General features: G+C 41.8%; 1 protein-coding gene and 1 long non-coding RNA gene across 7 annotated transcripts in view; one reads left to right on the forward strand and one right to left on the reverse strand.

Moving 5' to 3' along the window:
- Positions 1-14,151, reverse strand: part of LOC146564951 (uncharacterized) — a 34,384-nt gene that overhangs the window by 8,420 nt on the left and 11,813 nt on the right. For 3 of the 6 annotated variants that reach the window (XM_085292747.1, XM_085292746.1, XM_085292745.1), the window contains exons 13-28: positions 13,825-14,101; positions 12,454-12,501; positions 12,123-12,166; positions 11,464-11,749; positions 11,049-11,092; positions 10,200-10,491; positions 9,647-9,690; positions 9,077-9,344; positions 8,644-8,693; positions 8,482-8,555; positions 8,091-8,305; positions 7,728-7,978; positions 7,497-7,625; positions 6,489-6,624; positions 5,443-5,472; positions 3,794-3,841 (exon numbers count right to left, since the gene is read on the reverse strand). In XM_085292747.1, coding sequence (XP_085148873.1) covers positions 3,794-3,841; positions 5,443-5,472; positions 6,489-6,624; positions 7,497-7,625; positions 7,728-7,978; positions 8,091-8,305; positions 8,482-8,555; positions 8,644-8,693; positions 9,077-9,344; positions 9,647-9,690; positions 10,200-10,491; positions 11,049-11,092; positions 11,464-11,749; positions 12,123-12,166; positions 12,454-12,501; positions 13,825-14,101 — 2,236 coding nt within the window. Of the gene's footprint in view, positions 1-3,793; positions 3,842-5,442; positions 5,473-6,488; positions 6,625-7,496; positions 7,651-7,727; positions 7,979-8,090; positions 8,306-8,481; positions 8,556-8,643; positions 8,694-9,076; positions 9,345-9,646; positions 9,691-10,199; positions 10,492-11,048; positions 11,093-11,463; positions 11,750-12,122; positions 12,167-12,453; positions 12,502-13,824; positions 14,102-14,151 lie in introns of those variants that run through there. The other 3 variants (XM_085292748.1, XM_085292749.1, XM_085292750.1) reach the window with 3 other exon arrangements.
- Positions 7,925-8,931, forward strand: LOC146564952 (uncharacterized). Its single transcript, XR_014894468.1, has 4 exons — positions 7,925-8,007; positions 8,099-8,168; positions 8,252-8,483; positions 8,798-8,931. It is a non-coding gene; the product is annotated as an uncharacterized LOC146564952 (long non-coding RNA).

Below are 14,151 nucleotides of genomic sequence, written 5' to 3' on the forward strand. Positions count from 1 at the left end.
AAATAATCTTAATTCTAACCAATATAGAAATTATCTATTAGATTACATTAGTCTTGATACAGCCTCTGCCACCACATCAGATCAATTGCTCTGGGCTCCTTTGATCAGCTCCATCACCTAGTGGGGGTGGGGGGTCATAGTTTGGTCACGCCTTCACTGTTGTGATTGGTGTGGGGGTAGGGACAGGCTTAGGGCGTCGGGGGGTTCCCCGGAGGCATCTTCCTTGGGGGGCTCAACCCGGGGTAGCGGTCATGTCCGGTTAGGGGCTCTGTTGGCTCTCCGGTGACTGTTTCCTCGCGGCTGCGTGCAGCGGGGCTAGGGGAGGGTCTGTGCTGACGGACGTGGGTTACTGACCTGGTAGCCTGGCTGCCCCTGGGTGGGTCCGGGATGGGCGTGAGGTTCTGGGGGCACTCCGTCTCTGGGCTGGGACCCGGACCGGGCCTCGGGGGCTTGGGTCCTGGTTGGTGTGTTGCCGGGGTTGTGGGCGGGTGGGTACATGGGGGCCCAGCCCTGGAGCAGGGTGCCGCCGGTGCGTCGAGCCACCTGGGGGGCTCTTCAACTGGTGGGGGAGATTGTCACATCTTGCAGGAGCTTTCCTCTCCTCAGGAGCTGCCTCTGCAGGAGGGGGAGATACAGGAGAGGTGGAGGAAGATCTCAGCCTGGGTGTTTATTGTCTTATGTAGTCTGGAAGATGAGTGGATGGTGGGGTGGGTGCAGTTTTCTCTGTGGTGGGGTTGGGTGGACTGTCCCGGGCTCTGTGGGGCCGGGCGGTGCTGCTGCACTGGGCCCGGTCTGGATGGGCCTGGGCCCCCTTTCCCTGGCGGGTCGCGGAGTATGGGGGTGCCTACTGGGGTCAGCGGGGGAGCTGGCCCCAGGGAGGGGTCACTTGCCCCTCCCTTCCTACCCTCCCCATCTCCAGCTGCCTCCCTCTTCCCGCTCCACCACAACCACCCACACATGCAGGGCCTTGGAGTAGGGGTATGTCACCAGGGTGCAGAGGAGGCTACCCCCCCCTCTGTCCACTTCTGGCTGCCTCTGCCTCAATTTTATCCCACAACTTAGACATTCACATTACTCACACTCTCATTACACATACATATAGGATCTTGGGGGTGGGCACGATACACGGAGTCCAAAGTACCATCAGGGTGTACACCCCACCCCTGGCATCATTGCCCACCTCTCAATTTTAAATACACGTAGACATTGAGGGCTAGCAGGAGGGACCATGCGCTTACCTGCTGCTCTCTGGCAGGTAGCTCCAAGCCCTCCTGGGTTTTAAATGCACCTTAGAACACACATGCATCAACATTACAATGAGCGGGTGGAGGGAGGTTCGGAGTCTTCTCTCACCCCCGTTCTCTGCGACCTGCTGGAGCGGGAGGGCTAGTAGGAGGAGTTGGCCGTCCGACTGCGGTCTGGAGTGTGGAGCCTTCCTGCTGCTGCGGAGTCGGGGCGGTCTGCTTCCCCCCACCGCAGGGAAAAGGGAAACACCACCTGGGTCTGGGTGCAGTTCCCCCCTCCAGGGGCGGGGGCACCTAGACCCGGTTTGTAGAGTACGCTTGGGGAGTGTGATCATGTGTACAGCGTCTCTTTATGTCTGTCTCCACGTTGGTTGAGTGTGGAGTAAGTGCATATGAGAGCATGAGGGTGGGAATGGATGTTTGTATCTGTGTGTGCCTGTATGTCTGTGTCTATATGTCAGGTTGGGTGTCAGGCGCCACCTCTCTGGGGACATCTCAGGCCCTCCAAGGTTTGGAGGCCTATCTCCCCCTACCACCACTTCCCCTGCCAGTGGCGGACCCCCTCAGACATCGGTGCGTTGGTGGTTCTTTGTGTCCGGGGATGGGCGTCCAGGTACACACCGGCTCACTCCTTGGCGGCCGCTTATCGGGGCCTGGAGCCTGGGGCTCGCTCGGGCCACTTCGGAGGTGGGGTGCCCCCGGCCTCTCGGCCTGGGGCTCGGTCACTCAGGCGCAGCTGGCTGCCGGCGGAGCTCACGGGCGCGTCACTGCAACTCCCCCTGGCTTCTGCTCCGCGGCTGCTGAGTGAGCCCTCATCTGGGACTCTCCTCAGCTCTTTCTGGGACAGTGGCGCAGCTGCCCCTCTGTTGGTCTTCCTTGGTCACTTGTGTTCTGGGGGCCTCTGGATGTCTGGAGTTTTGATCTCCTCCACACCTGCTTCACGCCCTGGAGGACGGGGCTGTGGCCCCCCCACACCCTCTAGCAGATTATTACATGAAGGAACCTTTTAAAAAACAAAAAACAAGCGCGTCCATGCTCACAGGTGTACACACGGGTGATCACACCCACAAACTACACCCTTTTTGGCTCCTACCTCAAAGCACACTGTGTTCTGTTGATCTTATGTGCTGCACAATAATGTTTAACATTTAGTATTTACTGTCATATTCCCATATATCATTGTGATGTTGTTTATTCTATTACTCTTGTTCTCTTCTGCTTGCTTTCTTTTTTCTTTCTCAGCAGGTGATCCAGGTGATTGATATATGCATTTTTTTTTCTCTGCCCGTTCTGTTGGTTTTTGTCTTTTGCTCTTCTCCCCCGTCCCTCTTCTCAGCTTTTTCTCTTTCCCTCTTTCTTTCTCCCCTTCTTTCCCCCAGTCAAGTCTGTCCCGTATTCAGTAAGTGAAAATAAAATAAACAATAAAAGGTGAATCAAATGGACCATTACGGCAAGGCTGGGATGGTCAGTTTGGTAAAGTAAATCCGTTGGGCATCTTTCTTTGCCTTTAGACAACAATTCTGATGGCAAAAGAGCCAAACGGGACAGGCAAAAAAAACCCAAAAAAAACAAAAACAAAAAACATCTAAAAACATTCGTTAACTGGTGCTAAAAATCTGGTGGTAAAAGTAGAACTGACTCGATTTATGCATTTTGACAGTCCAGTCAACAGCATCAGTAGATTTGGAAAAGCTGGTTGGTGCCATTGTTGAATAAGAGCTTATTCATTCATTCCCTGGCATTTTGCAGTACTTCAAATATGAGGTCAGCAACCAAAGGAAACCCACCACAGCCAAACACAAAGTGCAGTTCTTTTTATACACAAATCATGTGAAACATCTTAGCTTGTACTTTACCACTTCTTTGGGATTCATCTGAAAGTGAAACAGATGAACCAGTAAAAACACAGAAACACCGTATTTACTGGGCTGATCTACCAGTAGGCGTTAGCTTTAATAATAACTGTCGTTAGCTGAATACAGCCACAGATGATGTCGTCTTCACTGCCCTGCACTCTCTCTTCATACATGTGAAATATAACAAACTCTCTCTCAGCAGGCTGTTTGTGAAGCTGACTGGCAGACTCGTCACTCTGGTCTTCAGGAACACATTGTGCAACTGGATACTGGACTTCCTGTCAAACAGGCTGCTGTTCAGATTGTTAATCTTCATGAAGTTAGAAGACAACACAACCATCATCACTCTGTTGGAGGAAATCAGCTGTTCAAGAAAAAGCCTGGGACTCACAAACCCCTCCAGCATGATAAGGAAGTGATTCACAGAGGGCTGAATACATGAATATTATATTTATCTCTGTAAAGAAACAAATATAAGCAGGATTGAGTTTAGTGACTCGCTGCCACCGAGAGCTGAGAGACTGAGAGCTCCTCCTTTAGAATGAAAACTTGAAGACAGAACAAAGTATGTAAGCTAACGAAAAGTAAAATTGTGGCGGGAAAAAGGTGTGATTGACTGTTCACTAGGATTCATCAGCGTTCTATGTGTCACATTATATAAAACCACAGAACAGGTAACATTGATGAACCTACCAGCCGACTGAGAGCTGACAGCAGCTGCTCCCACTGAGGATCCTGCAGCTGTTAAAAATAACAAGGAAAGTTTTTAGTTTCTTAACAAATGTTCAAACTTTTTAACTTTCATTATGCTAGCAAACTGAAACATTTTTCAGTCTTTCAATCAATTTATTGGGAAAACCAGGCTCCCAGTATACAAATTGGTGTCCATCACCACGGATGGTTTGCCACTCAAATGGATTGACTGCCAGGTGCAGGGAGGACAATGTTATTCCGGATTTCCTCAATTACCGCTGCATAATACACCAACAAGCGTTATGCGCAAAATTGCTCCACATGAAAGAGATAATGGATGCAGTCGATACATTCACATGCTACCCTTTTTGGGAAGATGCAGAGGTTGATCCACTCGCATCAAAATTTGAAACACTGTGTAGCTGTTGGCATGATGATATTGTTTATATAATTTAGATCATTTCTTTATCTTGTCAAGGTCCATGTCATCGTTGTAAATTGTTTAAGCTGTACATTATTTATGTTATTTTATGTAGTTCAAGTTATGGTGCTTTTATTTTTAAGGTCAAGCCTGCTTACAAGTCTTGTTGTCTCCTTTTTGGAAGCCTAAGAAAACACCTGCAAGCAGGTAGCAAGAATGAGCCGTAATGCTCTTTATTGAAAGTTAAGTGGAATGGACTTTAACTAGACACTTATAAGGAACCCTCAGAAGAATGGGGAGTAATTCCCTTTTTGCAGCATGCAGCCAACAAGGTATTTATTGATTTTATCTTTGTTTTCTTGTACAGTGTCATTTTAGGTGCTGTGTCTTACGTTGAGTGTTTATTTTGTTAATGCTGTGCAGTTTTCACAGTGGCTTAGGAGAGAAGTCTTCGAATGAACCAATGAAGAAAAACAGGTGAATTATACACTGTTTCACCGGAATTTTTCTGAAATAGAGGATGAGATTTTGACACTAAGCTGAGTTTAAGTCCAGGGCTAACGGACAGTTCTGGAACTTGCAGAGGAAAAGTACCCCAACATTAGGAAATGTGTTACCTCCTTGACTGCAGCTGCACTTATTCATGTGAGTCAGCCTTTTCCCAGAAGATTATTAAGTCCAAATACCGTTCCACCATGACTGATGATTATTTGAAAGTGTACTTGAGGCTGACTATCAGCAGCTACCGTCCAGACTGTGCATCCCTGGTTGATTCCATTCAGTGCAAGTCATCAGAGTAAGGTAATATCAAAAAATGTACAGAGTTGTGTTGTGTAATATGGGTTCATACAGTTATGCAACATGCCTGAATGAATACTCCATATGTTTATAAATAAATATATGTTTTGCATTTTCATAGTAGGTCAATCATTTTGACTTGGTCATTTCATAAGTCGCTCGCATGCTGAAAAAGTGTGTGCACCCCTGATTTAAATTCTCAGAATTCTAAAGGAAGTCCTCTCCTCCTCAGGCACAAGTTGCAGCAGTATGAAATACGACCAACAATTAACAGTGGAGTCAATTGGGCTATGGCATGGATGAGCAACGTCTCTGGATTAACAACAAATTTTGGTAAATTTTGGTAAACTTGTGAAATTTAAACCAAAGAAAACTCACTACTGTAAAATGTTAAATGCAGTTATTATACAAATAATCTGAAATATCTTACCTTGTGCTTGATCAGTGCTTTGGTATTCGGCTGAAAATAATCAAGGAACATAAAACGTATAAATATAAAATTTTAAAGAAACTTTACTCCAATCCATCGGCCATATTTAAGTATTTTGTTATGATCTTTAATTTGTGTTGTTTCTCATTTTAATCTTCAATATTTTATGTTGTAATTTAATATATTACGCTCTATAAATTCATCCCGCTTTGTTCTATTGTGTGGTTGGTAGGTGTAATAAAATGGTGTGCATTGGGCCACCGTGTGGTGATGAAAGGTTTTCAATTTAAACTTAATTCATATTCAAATGTAACAAATAATAAATCTTCACAAAAAGTATAGTTGTGATCATTTTGATATTTGTTAGGTGGAGGAAATCTGGTATTTTCAGTGATTGTTCTGCATGATATACAGCACATTTACATGAACATTTTGGGACATTTCTAGTTTGAAACTGAATGAGAGGCTCGGTGATCAGGAAAGGCCCCACATACCATAAACATCTCACCAAATATAAGTGTAAAATAACGTTTTATAAAATCCTTGCACACTGACATTTCCAACAGAATCTATGCTCAGGTAGATTATTTGGTCTAAAGAGGTTTTTTCACCATTGTATGTTTTACTTTGCACTGAATTCATCGATTAGATGTTTCTCATTTTCCAAAAGGATTTTATAAAAGATATCGTTGCATCTTTCTGTCATGGGCAACACTTTTCTGACCGTCACTGTTTATAGCTGTTTTAGGTATAATATCAGGAAAATGTCAACGGGGCTCCAACCAGAGATATCTGCTCTGTAGTTTTGGGTTTTGCGTGGAATAAATAACATGTTTCCTGTTTTACATTCGCCTTGTTTCTTCCTACAGAATAAGACACAAACTATCTTAGAAAAGGACGAGTCAGAAAATGTACGTCCTGCAGAAGCGGCAAAGAAGGACCGAAGATTGCTGCTACATATAGCTTACTGACAATGTTGAGCTAACATGTAATTGTACTCATTTAATACAATAAAGTGATGATAAATTTGAAAATGTAAAGTTAACCTTTTCGAACTGTACAGGTCCATACTGGCTGAAGATCTTTTTTTGATGTGAGTTTAAGGCGGAAGTTTCCATCTGGATTTTCAGTGTAAACTTCAAAGAAATTTGGCTTTCCACTTGGATATCTGAGCTTTAAATCCTGTTAAAGAAAGAAAGAGCAACGGGAAAGAGAGAGGTATGGTATGGATATTTGTAAGTTACTATTTCTGCCTTTACTACTCCACAGTGATATTTCAAAAGCTGCAGCTTCAGCAGGTTCTCAAAGCTTTCCACCTTCTCTCGTCCACAAATGGACTGCTGGTCTGCACCGGCCTATGGTTCATGCATCTGATTCAGTTCCAGCATCATCCTGTATCCATGTTTTCTCTCATCATTCATGTTTTTTCTTTTCCTGGTTCAAAGTCACTCAAATGTTAAAGTCCTGGTAAGTCAGCATATAGCTGGTGGTGTATCAAAGCCTTTTGTATCTTTTGTCATGTTTCTGCTCCTGCTAACAAGCGTTTCACTCTCTGAGCTTCATCAGACTTCAATCTCTTCTGTCTGCTCTCCATTCACCATCCAGGACTCCAGCCTCTGATGTAGGCTCGGTCTCTATTGTGCTTGTGCCTTCTTTTTGCTACGATCACTTAGTATATCCTATTTATTATAATATATTACACTCATTTTCTGTGCTTTGGTCATGCTTGAGCTAACAATACTGTTTTCATTCTATGGAGTCAAACTTCCCTGCCACAGTAAGATTGCTCTTACTGTTTTGGGGGGTCCTGTCCTAAATCCTAACACTGCAATCAAGGTTCATCAGCGTTAAATCACCAAATAGATTCGTTCATTTTTCTATCTCAGTAAATCATGTTCACTTCTTCCAGATCAGCTCTTCTTATTGAATATTTACTGAATCCTTTCTTTGCTCAGTAAAATGCATGAAGGCTGCCGACGACAGCTGGACTATTTATTCTCAGCCTATTATGCAAATATGTATTTGGAAAGAAATGAAAGCATTTCAAACCATACTTCAGGACAGATTTCTGCACCATCCACATCTGCTGTTAGTGTGAAACGATCAAGAATTTTCAAGGACTTCTCTGGATCTGGCTTCAGGATAGCTTTGTATCCATGGGGCACTTCCCTCTGCTTCATTACCTGTGAAGAATAAAGTGCAAAGATACTAAAAAGCCATGTTTTATATATTAATTTATTCATTCTCCTGAATTCTGCCTATTATACTGTGAAACATGTAATAACCTGCTGTAGCCCAGGATCACGTGGGATCAGATAAACATGCAGTGTGAGGAAAGCTGTGTTGGTCTGATAGATCAACACGTTGCAGCCGATTTTCACAGGAATGCCGAGTTTCATCAGGACCGCTCTCGGAGAGAAAATCGGTTCAGTTAACTTGACATGTGTTGGTGTGACCTCAGACACTTTTTCCACAACATCTCCACAGTCATCTATGTGAAGGACTGCAAACGTGTCCAATATGTCAGGGATGTCATCTGCAGGAGAACACAACAACACAAACATGGTGAGAAGAACAGTTTATAACAGTTTGTGCGCTCACTGTCAGAAATGTCAAACATCTGAAAGTCTTCCTTCATGTCCTCTTACCGATGCAGATCCAGTGTGGCAGGTGAACTTCATTTAACTTCCCAGCAGTGACTGTGACGTCCATCAGAGGACCTGCAGGCATGTATTGTCTGCTCTCCATCCTCTCCATGTGTCCCTCCCAAGATCTAAACTGGTACTGAAAGCTGGTCTTTCCCTTACAGACCCAGCGCAAGCCCGACACTCTGCATTCAAAGTGTCCTGCTGCAGACTGAAGGCTGAAACAGGAATTAAATACACACTCATGAAGGAACAACAGAGTGAATGGAAACACAGAGAGTAGTCGTGTGAATCGGATGCAAAATGAAGAATTTCCTCTGGGAATAAATCCAAAGCTGAACTGTTTCCTGTAGTTCCAGTTTGCTGTGCTGCAGCATTCAGGAAGTTGATTTACCTGTAAGTTGGAGCCTCGTCTGCATCTGTACTGTTCACCTCAGGTTCAAGTTTAGTCCAATCACTGCAGTCCTGCTGCAGAGGACAGTCTCTTTAGTCAATAAGTACACATGTTTATAAAGAAAGAAACTTTAGCAATAAATGGATGAATGGAAGGGATTACCGTCAGGCTCTGACAACCTTCAAGCTCTGAACTTCTTTCAGTTTTTCGTCCTTGTTGAGACACAAAGAATTCAAATGAATGATGTTATGCTGACATATAAAATCATCCTCTAACTGTCCACATGTTTGCTGTTTGATCACTTTATGCTGTGCAGTGCTGCTTCAACATCAGAACAACATGTTCAGCAGGACGTGCAGCTGAGTGACGTCTAAGATGATCAAAAGCTGATGAATCCAAATATTCTCACCAGTGATGTCAGAACAAGACAGAGACAGAGAGAAAGGTTGGATTCAGCTCTGATCATTTATGCAAAGTTATTTTTGGACGTCTGTTGTGTTTCCTGTTTATTTTAATGTTTGTTGATTAGAAGTTGTTTAAACAAGTTTATTGTAAATTATGAAAATCTGTTTATTAAACATTTGTTTGGTCTCACCTGAGCTGCTCTCTGACAGCCTCAGCATCAGATCAGGTCTGTTCATGTCTGTTAAAACCTCCATGGTCGCCTCCACAGACTGATGACCAAGTTTATCCACCATCAGATCCACAAGGTCTTCTGTCCTGTTTGTATACATCTGTATTTGTGGCAGGCTCATCTTAAAGCACGTGAACGGCAGCAACTGCTTGAATTTCTTTAGATCCTTTTGACTGAATTCATTCAGTGTTTCCAAGAGAATCTGTCTAACAGCTTCCTGTTCTTTTACCTGTAAAACCAAAACAATGTATTAAGTTACTGTAAAATATCTGTTGGACGATTTAAAGATTTCTCTTTATTTAATTTCCAGAGAAACTGTAGTAGAAATATCAAATATTAATTAAAAAAAGATGTCTTCATTAATATTTATATATTTCAGAATAATCACTGAAGAGACAGCTGGCGGTTTTGATATTTACTTCACTCTCTTTATGAACTGCAAAACTTCAAGTTTCATAAGAAAACGTTATTTCATTTCTATCAATACTAAAAACTATTTTTTTGTAAAAGCTGAGTTAAAGTCACACTCACTCTCTTCAACAGTGCAGCTCCATGTTCATCCACAGAGTGTTTCTCTGAGGAGGAAAGACATTTACCATCAACTCTGAGGATTCAAACATCATCACACATCCAAGTAGAATCAGCCTTCAGACGACACAGATGATTTAAAAGAGAAAATCATGTGAAACTAAATAAAATGACATAAGAACCCAACAAAGAAACCCTCCATCCTGTCCAACCAAAGTAACTGGGGGTTCCCAGCTGTGATAATGAGAGAGGGTACACCTGTCCACCTCAGGTTTTAAACAGACAGACAACCTTTCACACCCACATTTAATTTAGAACCAGCAATAAAGCCAACAAGCATGTGTTTGGACTGGAAACCAGAGCACTCTGAGGAAAAGCATGCAGGCACAGGGAGAACATGCAAACTCCACACAGAAAGGTTCCAGCCAACCAGGAGGCTCAAACACACAACCTTCATGCTGTGAGGACACAGTGCTAACCACTGCACCACCATGACACCACCAACACAAAAACCTGTTGATGACACAGAGTTTACACTCATGCATGTTGGTCTTACCTCTGGATGCTGAGCTGCTCTCTGGTAACTTCTGCACCAGATCAGTTCTGTTCATGTGCATGAAAACTTCTCTGGTCACCTCCACAGACTGATGACCACGTTCATCCACCATCAGATTCACTACATTTGCTCTGGTTGATGATCGACTCAACCTGTCTGTATATGAGAAGAATGACAGATTCCTCCAAGGAAGGATCGTCTGCAGGATCCTCTTAAATTTCTTGAGCTCCTCATCACTCAGATCATTCAAAGTTTCTAAAAGCAGATGTTTAACAGCTGCCATTGTTGCCACCTGGAACAATAAACACAATCACGGGGTCACATATTTATTTAGCCAAACACAAGCATCTATTTACTAGTTGCGGTACGTTTATGAAAAAAATGAAGAAAATCTAAAACTGTGATCCACTTTTATGGGTTTGAATACTTTTTCTTTACAGGCTGCAGTTCTTCTCTCACTGTGCAGATAAAAACTGAAATATATCCATCAAGAATCTTTCCCTGATTTCACATCATCTTTCATTCTTTATTAATATTTGTAAGTAGAATAAAGTTTCCTGTTTAAGCTGAAAGTGTTTGATGTTTTCAGATTTCTCTGTCCTGTTGAAGAGTCAGGACAAATGTACATGCTGACACTTCCTCAGCTCATCCTCAGTGGTAAAGACATCCTGACATTAGTGTTGCAGAAAATTACTGCTGAAGAAGTCAAACTGAATGAAGCTTCAGTTTGTCACAAACATCCAGCAGAAATCATGAGAAAAATGAGTCAACATGAGAACTGATGATACTTTAGTCCTCTGACTTTCAGCCTGCTGTCTTGTACTGAATCAGAGATGTGACATGACTCACTTTGTGGATCAGTGCAGAGCGTCGTTCATCCACAGAGTGTTTCTCTGAGGAGAAAAGTGCTCAAAGTCACTCATGACAAACACATTTAACAACTAACTGACAATTATTCAGGAAATATGACTTTGGAAAAATGGACAATATGCAGAATTACACTGAAACCTCCTCAGCAATAATAAACAGTATGAAGGAGTCATTTTTACTCCTCCTCACAAAGTATTTGGATTTAATCTGGTCTCATTTTTATGTATTTATTGAAGTAGATTTTTCCAGAACAGCCATAAAATATGTTTTAAAGATGTGTTTTTTGTCTTTATTACAAATATTATTTATAAAGTCAAAGAAGACTTTAGTCAGACGTTTATGAGACATGAAAACAGTTTTATGACTTTAATGAGTTTTGATTTTGTTGTCTTACTTCGAGGCAGTGAGCTGCAGTCTGACAGCCTCTGAGCCAGATCAGTCCTCTTCATCTTCTTTAAGACCTCCATGGTCTTCTCCACTGACTGTTGGCCGTAAGTCAGCACCATCAGAAACACTGTGTGCTGCAGGTTTGTCCACTTGTACCACATCAATGAGAGGACTGAGTAATATTGGTGAAGATGAATTTCTGGCAGGTTCTTATTGAACTCTCTGAGCTCCGGCTCATTGAGACCATCCAGAGTTTCCAGCAGCAGCTCAATAACAGACTCCATCGTTTCTACCTGGAAAATTCAAAGAAAATGTTCATGAGATAAATGTGACATTTCTCACTTTCAGGTTTGTTTGTTTTCTCATCAACACTTTACAAATGTAGATGTGTTTAGATGACATCATCCATCACATAAGGTGATGATGTCATTGGTCATCTTTGTCACAATGATCACAAACAGCTGATTAACAATTATTCTGCTTCTGTTAACAAGTTCAGGACTTTTCTGACCTGCTGCAGACCTCCCTCACTGCACACGCTCAACTTATCAAACTTTGACTTTTCCAATCAAAATCAAATCATTTGTTTCTATTGAAGATTTCTATCCTGTGTTTATGAAATGAAAGCTGGATGATCTGAAGTCAGACAGATGTGACATGACTCACTTTGTGGATCAGTGCAGGCCAACGTTCATCCTCAGAGTGTTTCTCTGACAGAAAAGAAAGATTAAAAGCTTCATTCATGACTGATTTAACATCAGTGTTAATAATCAGACACTTTGAAATAACTGATGCTTTGATTTCATTCTGATGATCCTTGTAAGTTGGATTAATAACAACATTAAACTTGTTAACATGAAGTCATATTTGATGGGAAACTATCAACGTGTGAGGAAATGATCCAGTTCTGTTTCATTCAGTAATTCTTCTTCTTCATCTTCTTCATCTTCATATCAATGAGTGTATTTATTGATTCATGTGTTTTCTGGACACTGACCTTTCTCTGTTTCCTCCACATCAAATCCTTCAGCTGATGATCCTGCAGCTGCAACACATTGAATACAAACTGTAACTACATGACACAGACACTGTGTGTGTCCTTTATGTGTGCTCATCCTGAGTATAACACTGAGTCCTGACAATAAAAAGCTTTAATATTTCACTTTCAGCTGTGCTGACTGAAGGCAGGAGGAGGCCATAGTTACACAATCACAGAGAAATCACTGAAAAGACTTTGAATCATTTACCTCATACAGGTCGTCTGTCTCCATAGTGGAGTTTCAATCAAAGCTAACATAAAGATCCATTTACAACACAAGACTGATATTAATGAGCTCAAAATGCAAAAAACAAAGAAAAATATTTTCAAAGGAAAGAAGTTCAAAGAGCTTTAAAACAACATTTACTAAAGAAAGTCACTGATTCAATAAGCTGAATATTTTTACTTTAAACATTGAAATATGAAAACAAATCTGTTTAATTTTACTGTGTTTGTACAACCTGAATGTGTTCATTTATCAACGTCTGTCCAAAATAAATCAGAGGAAACAAATTCTTTCATTTATAAATGATAATAAAGTTTATATTATGCAGTTCTTGTTGTGAGTTTCTCTGATAGGTTTTGATTTAATTCTTTAGATTTTTTTTTTTTTACTGTAATGTGTGATATTAGATGTTACGGCCCTAGCAGGGCCTCCTCCTGAAGTTGCCTGTGTGGGCGTGTCCTACCATCTCTCCTGCCTTAGGTGACACCTTTTTCTTTTGTACAGCTGACTCTGTTCAGCAATTAAAGGTATTTAAGGGCAGAGAAAGGTGAGCTCTGGTGCCAGAGAGCCATGTTAGCAGTTGCAGCTAGTGAGCTGTGTTTTGTGACTGTTTGCTCCTGCTCGGTGGAGAGAAGCGTATTTGGTGACTAACCCGTTTTTCTTTGACTTTTCAGTAGTACTGACCAACGTCTGAGTTTTGGTTTGTTTCTTCAAATTGTGATAGCAGCTCGTCCGTCTCTTTTAGTTGAGTTATTAATAGAAACTGTAATAAAACTCTTTCTTTTAACCATTTTGTCTCTTTGTTTCCTTTTTCTGATCCGGACACTTTTTGTCACTTTCCCTCATCGCCTGAACCCTTTTAGGTGAACATAACATTATATTTAAAATCCCTCCACGCACAGTTAAGAATAATCCCAACATATCTGTTGTATTAATTTATGCAGCTTATGATTATTGTACAGCTGTCCTTCTTGGCCAGGACACTCTTGTAAAACAGATTTTTAATGTCACAATTTTATTTTTTCCTGGTTAAATAAACTTTAATGAATAAATAAAATGTATTAAAGTTATTACAGACACTCTGACAGATTATTTCCTCTTACCTTTGAGTCCTGAGCTGCTCTCTGACAGCCTCTGCACCAGATCAGTTCTCTGCATGTCTGTTAAAACCTCCCTGATCACCTCCACAGACTGATGACCCCATTTATCAACCATCTGTTTCACTAGTTCATCTGTCATGTTTGTATATATCTGTATTCGTGGCAGGCCCATTTTGAAGCACGGGAACTGCAGCAACAAATTGAATTCCTCGAGATCCTTTTGATTCAAATGTCTCAGGATTTCCACAAGAATGTTTCTAACAGCTGTCGTTGCTTCTTCCTGAAAAATACAAAGCATTTATTAAGTTACTGTCATTTCACTGTGGGGAG

The sequence above is a fragment of the Mchenga conophoros genome, linkage group LG11, assembly GCF_057382185.1.
Source record: "Mchenga conophoros isolate Kocher_MC1m ecotype Shallow Benthic linkage group LG11, M_conophoros_male_GT1.1, whole genome shotgun sequence".
Classification (NCBI taxonomy): Eukaryota; Metazoa; Chordata; class Actinopteri; order Cichliformes; family Cichlidae; genus Mchenga; species Mchenga conophoros.